Raw genomic sequence first — 13,164 nt, forward strand, 5'->3', positions numbered from 1 at the left:
GCAAGCGCCAAGAGCATGGTACAGCAGGATAGATTCATATCTATTGGATAATGAATTCGACAAGTGTGAGGGAGAACCCACCGTCTACATCAAAGAAAAAGATGGTAAAATTTTAATTGTTGTCTTATATGTTGATGATGTTATTTTCACAGGTAATGATGATCAGCTCATTGAGAATTTTAAATCAGTCATGAAAGAGGAATTTGAAATGACTGACATGGGTTTCTTGAGATACTTCTTAGGCATAGAAGTAGATCAAAATGAAAAAGGAATCTTTATCTCACAAGCTAGATATGTAAACCAAGTGTTGGGCAGATTTAACATGCAAGAATGCAAAGCAGTGATCACTCCCACAGTAATGGGATTAAAACTCAACAGAGAGGACAGCAGCAAGGATTTTGATCCTAGTTTGTACAAGAGTATTGTTCGCAGCCTTATGTATTTAACAGCAACTAGGCCTGACATTATGTATGCTGTTAGTTTAATTTCCAGATTTATGGAGAGGCCAAATGAAGCACATTGGCAGGCAGCAAAAAGAATTTTGAGGTATGTCAAAGGTACCAAAAGGTTTGGAATTTTATATAATGTCTCAGAACATTCAGATTTAATTGGATACACTGATAGTGATTGGGCTGGAAGTGTAGATGATCGGAAAAGCACTTCCGGTTATGTCTTTCACATGGGTTCAGGAGCCATTTCATGGGCTTCTAAGAAGCAGTGCATTATAGCATTGTCAACAGCAGAGGCTGAATATGTGGCAGCTACAGCAGCAGCATGTCAAGCAATTTGGATGAGAAGAATGTTGAGGAGCTTAGGCCAAGAGCAGGCAAAAGCGACAATGATTTTTTGTGACAATAGCTCAGCTATTGCATTGTCAAAGAATTCAGTGTTTCATAAGAGAACGAAACACATTGATACAAGGTTTCACTACATCAGAGAATTGGTGAACAATGGAGAAATTGTCCTAGAACATTGCAGGACTCAGGAACAGGTTGCAGACATCTTGACAAAGCCATTGGATCAGAAAAGCTTTGAATTTTTGAGGAAGTGTCTGGGTATGACCGAATGCCCAACAGTTGAAATTAAAGGGGAGTGTTGAATATGTAATTTCAACGCAGCCGTACCAACGCCCAAACCGCGCAGCAAAACCACAAACCACCTTGAGGGATATCGGACCGCTTTTGCGTGAAGGCAGTATCCGTATATTTGAGCCCGATACAATATAGTGCAGACGCATGGCTCTCAGTATACGTAAGCAAGTCTGACTTCTCGGGTGCTATCGTTCAGCAGGTAGAGGCCTCCCGATATTCTTGTCCACCGTCGATCTGCTCCATCATTCTCCGCCGTCCATCGTTTCGAAGTTGCATTCGAGCCAGCATTTAATACTTGCGTGGATTAAAAATTAAGTTTGAGTTTGACCGCCACTCCTGTCTGCAAAGAAATTAAGTGAAACTCTTCCAAATCATAGAAAGTAGGTAGAAGTTTTTAAAGTTTTTTTTACGGCACGTAAAGCATTTATTTATGTTTATTGTATGTTTTGATACATATGTTTTGAATTAAGTGTTTTTTTTTAATAATGAGCCAAGTGAAATATGCTCGTTGTTGTATTGGTTGCACACGGGAGAGTTGTTGCACGCAGCTCATAAAAACATGGGAGCGCACATGAAGCAAGGAATTAATTTTGCACAGCAGTGCATAAAAGAAAAGCAGAGGAGCGCATTTGTTTTGTAAGCATGTGTAAATTTTGTTTTTACAATAGTATGTAAAAGAAGGTTTTTACACCAGTAAGTAAAATGTTTTCACAGTAGTGAATGTAAATGAGAATTTTACCCAGCACAGTAAATTCTCAGGTGGAGACAGAGTCTAGTTTTTGATGGCTGAATGTAATTTTTGGTGAATCCCTCTCAGTAAAAGAGGATGAATATGTATCAGTCATTGTATTTTAATGAATAGAAATCATTTTATGGTGGTGTAATACTCTGTTCTTCAGTCATTTTTTTTTTTAAAGTTTCCCTGTGCACAAAAGATTCTGGAGTGAAGGAAACAGAGCATTGCCTCTGTGTTTAGTTTTTGTTTGTTTTTGGGATTTTCTTAGAAAAATCCCCAACATAGATGTACATAATCTTTTAAAAAACCCCTGCTTAATAATGTCACTAGAGCCACAACTATGAATGAACTTAAACAACTAACTTAGAATATGTCCATTTAAATGTCAAGCTGGTGCTAGCGAATATGGAGGAACATAGCATGAAAACCCTAAAGCCAATTTCAACCCTCGCAGGTGTCAAGAAGTACCTGTAAGATAAGATTTCGGTTAACTTCCTCTTCTCAACATGAGAGTTCATATGGAAGCCAAATAACAACAAATCAAAAGAAATGCTTGCAATGACCGAAACCAATTAGGCTTAAACTCATGAAAACCACCCAGTATTTAGAGAACTCATGGAAAACCCTGTAAATTCATTGAAATTTAGCTTACCTTGGTAAAAAGAAGCAATCCTCAGCCCAACAGCGACCTATAGCAATTAATTCCCTTTAGCCCTTTCACGACTTAAGGGAAAAGCTGAATATATATTCATAAGCATCTTCTGGTCACCTCTAGAAATAAAGGGCGAACTCATTACAGCTCGTAGCAGAACTTTGAACCTGTTGCAGTTAGGACGAGTCAAGTGTAAACCAGGATTAAAGAAAACAATCCCTCATTAACAGAAACCAAGCACAAACCTTACTTGTCGCATGTTTGAAACTGTGACACCAGAGTTGTGTAGTTGTAGGTGTTGGGCAGACAGAACGAACCACCATGCACAGAGAAACCTCACCATCCAGGGCGACAGCAAATGAGCACCAGGTTGAGGGTTCGGGGATGGGCAATATCCTAACCACATCCATTCTAATCAAAGTCATCAATCATCGAGGAGATAAATGATGGAAGTAGATCTAGGTGCCGAACGTAGGGCAGAGTTCGAGAGGGTTCATAATACCTTGAATAAAACTTGGTGCCAATGCACATGAAGGATAGTATTCTATATTATAAAGTGCTACACTTACTAAACCCCGAATACCACAAACCTCAAACAAGCGCTACATGGTAGCTACTCCCTGTCGCTTAGTTTAAACATATCTGAATAAAGTAAAAACCAAGATTCAGTTTTAGTGTGAGTATGTGACATATTGATAAACTTATAATATGTATACCCTTTATAATGGTTTTGAACATACTTGAATAAAGTAAAAACCAAGATTCAGTTTTAATATGAGTATGTGACATATTGATAAACTTAGAATATGTATACCCTTTATAATGGTTTTCAGAAGTTGTCTAAAAAAAATCAAGTATTTATAAAAATTAGATGTAAATTAGTCATTTACTATTTAAAAGTCCCCGAGTTATTCATGGTTGTAATATTTAACTATATGTGAATATGGTTGTCCATGATAACCATGGAGGAGCATTGTGTCCATGGTTAACCATTGGTGAGGTGGTTTAAGGATGGACGAATATGGTTGTGCTGTTGCCCATTATTGGCCATGATTAAGTTTATTTGACCATGGTTAATTATGGATGAACCTGATTGGCCATGGGTGACTATGCGCTAATGTGGTTGAGTATAGTTGTTAATGTTTAACTATAGATGAACATGTTTGATAATATTGAGTATAGTTGGTAATGGTTGAACATTATTGAGTTTGATTGATCATTATTGAGGTGGATTGACCATAGTTGACCATTGTATAGTTTGATCATTATGGGTCTTGTTTGACCATGGTTTCCAACATGTAATTATAGATATATATGGTTGACCATGTTGACTATAGTTGATTGTGTTTCCCATGTCAACCATGAATAACCATGGTTAAATATGATTGAACATGTTAACGATATTATACTATAGTTATCACCCCATTGGTATACCCTACATAAATCTCATCAATAGAAGTAGAATTGATTATGTTGGGATTTTGAAAAAATATTTATTTTTGTGCAAAATAAAACCTAATAAAACTTTAAATTTACAAATTTTATATTAATATAGATTTAACAGAATAAAATAAATAATATTATATTATATTAAAAATATATTAGTAAAATAAGTTATTATAGTTATATAAAAGTTAAATAATTACATGAATTATTATTGTTATGCTTTTTCTTTATGAAAATATCATTATTAAATTATTATAGCTTTATGATTATTAAAAATTTATTTTATAATAAAATGAAAAATATAATATTAGAATTATATTAAAAATTATTTTGTAAAAGTTGAATTATTTAATTGTTGAAACTAGATTATCAAACATATTTGTGAATTTCGTATATCATTTACCAAAACTTAAAAAAATGTGACACATTAAATATGCGGATTACAATCTGCAAGTCTTTGTACTTTCCTAGGTTGAGCGTCGGTAAATTGAACCATAAATGGAGCCATGCTTGCTTAGGAAGCCACCTTGAATGAAATACAACATACATATTATTGATGTTATGTTCAACACTCCTCTTCTGCTGGTTTTCCAAGGAATTTGGCAATAATATGTTAAAATGAATCACCAATCAGATGATAGATAAATAAGAATAAAATAACTCACAAAAATTAGAAAATATTAGATGATAGATAAATAAGAATAAAATAATTCACAAAATTTAAAAAATATTTTTTTAAAGTTGCACTTTGCCAAATTAAAAAAAGTTGGCACGTTTGACTGAATTAATAGGTAATCAACTTGATACTAATAGGGGCCTTGGCACGTTTGACTGAATTAATAGGTAATCAACTTGATACTAATAGGGGCCTTGGCAGATGCATGCCTAACTAGTAGAAAAGTATTATATTATCACTTATTTCATTGGGAGTCTCTACTCAGGTTGAGTTTATATGGAAGCTATAGGATTTGGATTGGACTGTAGCATGTGGCATCGTAGTTTGATTGTTAGCATTAATTCACAAAGAGTAATATTTAATGTTGCATGTGTACACTCACGCATCAAACTTTGCTTTTGAGATATACATCTTACGGCCATTTATAAAAATAATAAGCTATGGTATATTACATCTTCACAGTTTATAACATGTCTCCTTTGAAAATGTCATTTATAAATGATAAACTATAGTATATTACATCTTATTACATCTTCACAATTTATAACCTGTCTTATTACATCTTCACAATTTATAACATGTCTTCTTTGAAAATGCAGTGATATATAATAAAATTGAAATTCGACAATGAGTACCTAAAAAAATAATTTGGAATATATATATTCATAAAAGAAAAAACATTTACAAACTAACAATAGAGTATTGAGCTCCATTCACCATAGTGAATCTAGAAGTTTTAGAGAGGCTTACATCTCTCTGTTTTCATAAAATAAAAAATATGTTTTCACACACCCATCGCTCCACAATTTTAATTCTAGAAATTCCACCTTACAAGAAACCAGCTCAACTATGTGTCATAACGCTAACTTAAGATATATTGATGTATTAATTTTATGATCGGACAAGTTCAAAACACGACTTCAAACATTTACAACTTCATAAATAATTAAATGAGGTACCAAACTACATTTGAAATTATATATGGTATTTAGTAAATACATGCATACAATAGTGAATCCGATTGAACTATTAATTACTGTTACCACCTTTAAACTGTTGAGGAGTGCAATTAAACTCATTTTGCAACTTATGTAAATGTTATATTTAATTTTTTGTAACTCTGGCTTGGAGAGGTGTTACAATTAGCACGTCAACATCATCCTAATAATTGTTGGTAGTTGACACTCCCGGAAAAAAAGGCCACATACATAAGATGTAAATCTAATAGAACATTATTGTTTCCCTGGGATAATGAGTTTATTTGTAATTATTCATAAAAATAATAAAAAATATTTTCCTTTAATCTATTTTTAAAAAAATTAATAAGAGATAGATGAACTTCAGAGTTTTTTTTTCAAATAATTAGGATTTCATTGTTTAATAAGATGTAGGTTTTTTTCACAATTTTTTTGCTATCATTTTAATTTTCAAATATTTATTTGTAAAAATGGTAAGTAATTATTTAATATTTATACGACCAAGCATTTTGAATTAAAAATGATTGACTGTAAGTGGCTATTATTTATCGCTTCCCTTTTTAAAAGAGCTTGCACAGGCGTATAACGTGTTGTTGATCCACTATTTTACTCTTAATTTTGAAAAACATGAAAATTCCACGTTATTTCCATGGACAAAAATTAATTCTAAATATAATTCCCAAGCGACTAAGGACGTAACTGTGCAGCAGGGGCATTACAATTGCTGGAAATTCATTTAAAACTGTAAAACTTGCAGCAAACGGCACCTATTTTCGAACTTTTTTATTATATAATAAAAAAGTTGAATTTTTTTTTAATTTATAGGGGTTAGAAAATTTTTATTGTAACTCAGTTGTCAAACTAGCGGTGAGAATAATCTTTTTTTTGGCTACTGTCCCCTAATTTAGAATGATTTATTATTGTTATTCAAAGAAAATCAAGCCTCTTTGTATTAGGTTAGATTATTAACTTCAAAATTTATTATTATAACTTAGAACTTCGCCGTCTTTATTGTTATATAAGAATAAATTATTTAGAAAAAACCAATCATATTAAATATTACTCAAAATCTCAATTTTATATATAGCATTTTAAATATGGAAAAACAAGACAACTTAACAGAGCTATTTGTGGTTTTCAAAATTGAAGAGTAATTATGCAATAAAATATGGAAATCTATGCCATATTGTTAATTGTAGTCTATGTTAAAGGAAATGATGGTTAATTTTAAATTTATTTATTTTTTAATAATTTTCAGACAATTGTTCATTCCAAAATATTTTCGAATTATTTTTAATTTTAATATGCAATTCACAAGAATTATATATTTTTTCTTTTAATTTATAACATTAAAAAACTTTAGATATAAATTATTAGGATTTATAAAATTAAACTTCTTATTACTAATGCTTTTATTCTTTTCTAAAATTTATTTTTAAGATTTACATTTGAGTAAAAATAGATCAATTCTATAATGAATTTGTTATTGAATAATGTTTGAGAAATAGTCTAGGTAGTACCAAAACATAATTTAATAGGGTGAATGTTTGAAATCATATTCATATTAATATGGTAAAATTGAAAGATTAGTTTATTGGAAAAGGCTTCATGATATGTTAAATTTTTTATATTGTTGGTATTTTTAACTTGATTCTCTTATCTTATATTTTAATAGCTAAGCTCTATTATATTTATGATGCTTGTTACTCTATTAGAAAAATAATAGAAAGGCAATTTAAAATAATACAAAATATAATTATTTTCATTTCCTAATATTTGTGCACTAATTAAATGTCTGATCTAGAATGATCTGAAAATCACACAGTTATTATGATTATTTTATAATAATTTTACTAAAAACATAAATAGGTAACAAAAATGTAAATGTATGATATTTTAATAGACATTTTAACAAAATGCAATATAGTAATTTTGTCCTACTTTATTATTAACATTTATATTAATAAAATTAGTATTTAAATTACAGTTTAAATAAAATGAATTCTTAGTTAATCTTTTTATTATTGTCAATCAACCTCCAAAAATATTTTACACTTTGATTATCAAATATTTTAAAATATAAAAAGAAAATGGACAAAAATAACTATCAAACTTTTATATATATATATATATATATATATATATATATAGAATAATATTTTTATATAATAAATGGAATTTAAATCATTTTCTTAAAATATATACAAATATAATTTTATAATATAAAATAATATTTTTATATAATAAATGGAATTTAAATAATTTTCTAAAAATATAATTTCAAGTTTACTTAAAATATAATTTCAAGTTTACTTAAAATTGAAATTGGTTATTAGGGAAATAATTATTAAAGTGTTAAACTCAGATTCTTAATCTTCATTTAATTTCTTAATTATATATATATATATATATATATATATTATTGATGATAATGATGATAATGGTTAACATCCACTAAGACCAAACTTTGGTCTATCGGACTTAAAGAAACGAATTATTTAGTTTGATTTAAGATTTTATTCCTATCCTCAAAAATCTTGGAGAGAAGCCTCCTGAGCTCACTGTAATTTTGACAACGTAAAAGGCTAGGAAGGTCAATATTGCAACAAAAATTTTGAAACTGAGATTTAATGTGGTTGTACGCAGGGCACTCTAAGAGGAAGTGATTTTTATCCTCGATGTTCGTATTCTCACAGAGATGGCAGAACCTTTCCATCCATTTTAATGTTATTATTATTTATTTCTTTTTGCACTTTTTAACAATGATTCACATTGTTTATCCATAATACAAAAATTGAAATTTTGGGAAGAGAAAAAGGGACTAATTTTTTGATGTGTCAATTTCATGAAACCACTTTATTCTGCACTCCTTAACAATTATGATTAGCCTTCTCATTTGTTGGATGATTTTCTTCATCATTTTCCTCTTCTTTAACTAGGAAATTTTCCATAAAGAATGAACTCATGCATGAGGACACATATTTTCTAAATTTTGTTGATGTTGGGGTACATCGAATTCTGTTGTTCATCAAAGTTTTATAAGGACCCTCTTCCATGCATTATTAGGTGCACATATGATCATTTTTTCATTCATTACTAGACAATCCCTATGACATTTTCTATTTTTAGGGTTTTGTATTTTTAGCATGAATTTTTTGAGTAGAGGTGCCACATAAGATGATATGTGGCATTGAATGTAGATTTATTGGATGATAATATGGAATTCCACATTATTAATTTAATTTATCATATCCCTAGAACTCTCTAGAATGACTACAATTCCTCCATGCCTCTTTGTAATTAGCCACCACTTTTTTCTTTCTTCTCCTTCTTAATTGACATTTAATCATATTTTGGAATTTAACTGATTAGGTTAATATTTTGCATATAAGAATTATAAATCAATTCTAACTAATTTCTAACTCCACCTACTTTTACTTCACTTAATCTTAGAATATTTTTCTATTTTAAATAGCCAATTTAAATTTGATTTATTTTCTAACTAAAAAAATTCAAATTAATTCTTCCTCTAAAAAAATATCTATTATATTCATATTCAAGAATAACATATTATCATATTTTATAAACCACTGTAATTTATTAATCAATTTTTGAGCAGTTGTAATTTTTTTAAACTTGTTACTGACAGACATATCCTTCTTAGTTTTGTAAATTTTTGTAAAATCTCTCCATTACCATGGAAATATAATAATAACTAAATCATGTATATTTGCTTCTTGTAAGTGGGTCTCTAGGTAAAAAAACAAAAATGTCACTTGCCTTTTAAATCATGTAAGTTTTGCTTCTGGTATTTTATTTATATATCACTAATTCGTAATGGAAGTTTGGTATTCTGTTTATAGTTATGATACGGCAATGACTCGAAAAACAAGAATGAATGCAAATACATTGATCTACATGTAATTTTTAAAAATTCACATATCTAGAAAATATGGAAGTTATATGTTTGACACGTGAATAGGCAAAGGTATATAACGCACTCAGTTATGATTGGCATATGCAAAGGTTTATTTGTCGTTGACATGTTTGGTGGCTCTAACGTTGAAATGCTAACTCGGCAAGCAATATGTAACTACTGCCCACCACCTTATATGCACTTATCACAGTGAAAACTCGTAAAACTCAACATGTCTTGCTTCTTAAAACTCCATAAGATTTAAGACCTCTTATTTCTGAAAATCCCAAGTTAAAATGGCTCCAAACTGAAATAAATCCATATATCTAAAACTGATTCAAAATGCCCACAAATGCTCATTAGCATTCCGTAAAAAGCCTACAACGAGACAGGCATAATGTTTGATCCTGCATCCACCCTTCTCTTATTCGATGGGCGAAATGACAATCTTTCCTCTGGCTCGCCCGCTTTCTAGATGTTTAAAGGCCTCTATAACATCAGAGAATGAATACGGGCTCTTTGGATCGATCACTGCTTTCAATTTCCCACTTTCTATGTACGGCTGCAGCTTCTCCAGGTTATGGGCTCTGGGTTTTAACATGAAGAATTCAGCCCCGGGATGAGGATGAAACGAACCTATGTCCACAACTTTGGCTTCTTCTTTGGCCACCACATGAGACTTGGCCGACTCCCCTGCACATTAAATAAAACATTTCCATTACTAGATTACATCATGTTTGCACTAAAGCCATGCGAAGCAAAAGAAATGAGTGGCTGACCTATGGTGTCGTATACGAAATCGAATTTCTCGGAGATTTGATCGTAACTCTGCTTTGTATAATCGATGACCACATCTGCCCCCAGGCTTTTAACGAAGTCAAGCTTCCCAGTGCTAGCCGTGGAAACAATCCTTGAAGCCCCATACACATGCTTTGCCAGCTGAATAGCGAGGCTGCCCACTCCGCCCGCTCCTCCCACTATGAACACGCTTTGCCCCTTCTCAAATTTCGCTATATCGAACGCCTGCTGAGCAGTCTGTATCGCAAGCGGCAAACTCGCTGCTTCCTCGAACGATAAATTAGTGGGCTTAGCCGCCACCAGGTGTTCCTCCACTAGGGTGTACTGGGCGAGTGTCCCCAGTTGCTTTGGCCTGCCCGCTGTGAAGTCCTGAACGTTGGTGTAGACCTCGTCACCATTCTTGAACTTGGAAACGCCATCGCCAACTTCCACTACCACTCCGGCTGCATCACAACCCGGCACAGCCTGCGTAGCACAAACGAAGCATGGCAAATTACACAAAGGAATAAACAACCGATAGATATATGATTGATGAAGTAGCTTATGTTAAAGCAAAAGCAAAACAAGTGAATACCGGAAAGTCGGAATCGTTGGTTTTGAGTAAGCCCTCCCGTTTCTTGAAGTCTGCGGGATTCAGCGCGGCAGCTCGGACTTTAACTAAAATCTGGCCTGGCCCCGGCTTTGGCACAGGGAATTCACCGAACTCCAAAACGTCTATGGATCCGTATTCTTTGTAGAACCACGCTTTCTGCATTTTAGTCATATCTTCTTTCAACCTCTGCTCCTTCCCTTTTGTCTCACTCTGATCAGCGAACCAGATAGTGGGTAATTCACTGACTCCTCTGATTAGTCGGTGAGTATTTATAGCGATTAATGAAGTGCATGCAGCTCTGCATATTTGCTGACGTTGTTGCAAGCGAAATACATTGCTGTAGATGGAAAACACTCCAGCCGTCGTCGACAGCCAATATCTAATGACTTCTGCGGTGGCGCCGTGCATCTACGAAAGATTCAACCTTGACTCATTCGGTCAAAACCTAAGTACCTTTGCCGTGACGCCATAGGTTTTATTTATTCATATGGCCAAAGTCCAAAACTTTTTCTGTGGCAGGGCGCCATGCATCTGCTCCAAGTTGCGGCCCGTAATATTAATCACCGCCATGTAGTAAGTTATTGATATATTGCTTTTCCATCTAAAAAGACAATGAGGCAAATCAAAATGAAAAACAATAAAGCAGTAAGTTAGTGATACATTGCTTTTCCATCTAAAAAGACAACGGGGCAATCAAAATGAAAAACAATAAACCAGTCATACTGCTTAATATTTGTCATCCACCAACACCTGTCACCTCTGCTGGCATCTACCTATTGGCTCTGCTCACATCTACCGTGAAGTCTGCTATGACACCAAAGCATCTTATCACGACGTCTGCTATGACACAGTCCTGCGAAATACATGTAGATGGAAAACACTCCAGCCGTCGTCGACAGCCAATATCTAATGACTTCAGCTGTGGCGCCGTGCATCTACGAATGCACGGCCACCGCCACACCGTACACCGCCTCACCCTTACCGCCATGACCTAGTCAGACTTGAAGGGGCCCAAGTTCCAACCGCCTTAACCTATTCAACTTCGAAGGGCCATCACCCCTATAAACCTTTTTGAATGGAAGGGACAACTAACCGACTGAATTTGTGTATAAATTCAGTTGATCCGAGATAGAAGACAGATGCAGAGTTTCGGAGACGCATGGTCTGCATTGTACGCAACTGTAGCTGCCTTGATCTTATGTAAATTAATGTTTGGTTTTTTTTACATTTTATTTACTGTAGCTGTTTACTCTGAGTTCTTTCAGTTGGTATCAGAGCGTTGTGTGCTGTGTCCATTCTTTCATGTGGTATCGGAGAGCTGCACTCTGTTTCTTTCATGTGGTATCATAGCCCACAGTCGTGAGGGCTGGCTGCGGTAGCCGTTGAGTTCTGAGAGTCAGTGAGAGCAAATTCAAAAATTGCTACACGTAGATGTTGTGGAACCTGGTAGCGTGATCTTTGTAACATGTTATGATATGAATATACTCGAAGGGTATAATACTTTGTTCAAAAAGGCAATGATTTCTTCATCAGAGGGAATTTCAATTGAGTTGGGAATTTTATCTATAGGACTTCTTCTGTAAGCTGGGATGATAGAATGCTGTACAAAACTCAGACCTCGGGAAGAAGTAGGAGCAACAGTATTTACCAATAATTCTTCCTGAACATTGAAGAATGTTACATGCTTGTAACTTTGCTCAGAGGAATCATCAAAAGATGGCACAAAAATGCTGTACAAAACCCAGACCTCGGGAAGAAGTAGGAGCAACAGTATTTTCTAATAATTCTCCACCTCGGGAAGAAGTAGGAGCAACAGTATTTACTAATAATTCTCCCTGAACATTGAAGAATGTTACATGCCTGTAACTTTGCTCAGAAGAATCATCAGAAGGTGGCTCAAACTTAATCATATTTACACGATGATTGTTGGAAGATTCTCCATGCGGAGGAGGGTCAGAAGAGAACTGACAGAAAGTTTTTGAACAGTGCGGGTGGTCACAGACAGAGCTAAAAGCTTGAGATGAGCTTGGCTGTGTAAAAAGCTTTCTTAGTGACTCCTACACTGCTGGGTCAATTACACTCTGTTGTGGGGCCTGTGCCAGATGTAATTGATTTGCAGAGACAGTTGTAGGTACTGTACTGATAGAAAGTCCACCACGCTGAACTGAGTGTATTCTGGGAAAGCGTGCGTATGCCCTGAAGCTTTGCGGTCATGTTTTGAATTGGTGGCGGAGTTTCTAAAATCGCTGATTGGATAACTGAATTGTCTCGTGTGAGTTG

General features: G+C 33.6%; 1 protein-coding gene across 1 annotated transcript; it reads right to left on the reverse strand.

Moving 5' to 3' along the window:
• Positions 1-9,571: 9,571 nt before the first annotated feature.
• Positions 9,572-11,136, reverse strand: LOC149200231 (2-methylene-furan-3-one reductase-like). The gene is made up of 3 exons (XM_089402637.1): positions 10,867-11,136; positions 10,274-10,757; positions 9,572-10,187 (listed from the first exon to the last, which is right to left on the reverse strand). The coding sequence occupies exons 1-3, from the start codon at positions 11,053-11,055 to the stop codon at positions 9,919-9,921; spliced, it is 942 nt and encodes a 313-aa protein (XP_089258763.1). The 5' UTR covers positions 11,056-11,136; the 3' UTR covers positions 9,572-9,918.
• Positions 11,137-13,164: the final 2,028 nt, after the last annotated feature.

This window comes from Pinus tabuliformis, chromosome 2_1, assembly GCF_031772625.1.
Source record: "Pinus tabuliformis cultivar Carrire ecotype Pingquan chromosome 2_1, CPIR1, whole genome shotgun sequence".
Classification (NCBI taxonomy): domain Eukaryota; kingdom Viridiplantae; phylum Streptophyta; class Pinopsida; order Pinales; family Pinaceae; genus Pinus; species Pinus tabuliformis.

Excerpts from the sequence above, each read along its gene's own strand:
- LOC149200231 (XM_089402637.1), bottom strand. The coding sequence starts at position 11,055 with ATGACTAAAATGCAGAAAGCGTGGTTCTACAAAGAATACGGATCCATA. Across the intron at positions 10,758-10,866 it reads CCAACGATTCCGACTTTCCG|GCTGTGCCGGGTTGTGATGC; the intron begins GTATTCACTTGT and ends TGTGCTACGCAG. Across the intron at positions 10,188-10,273 it reads TTTCGTATACGACACCATAG|GGGAGTCGGCCAAGTCTCAT; the intron begins GTCAGCCACTCA and ends TTTAATGTGCAG.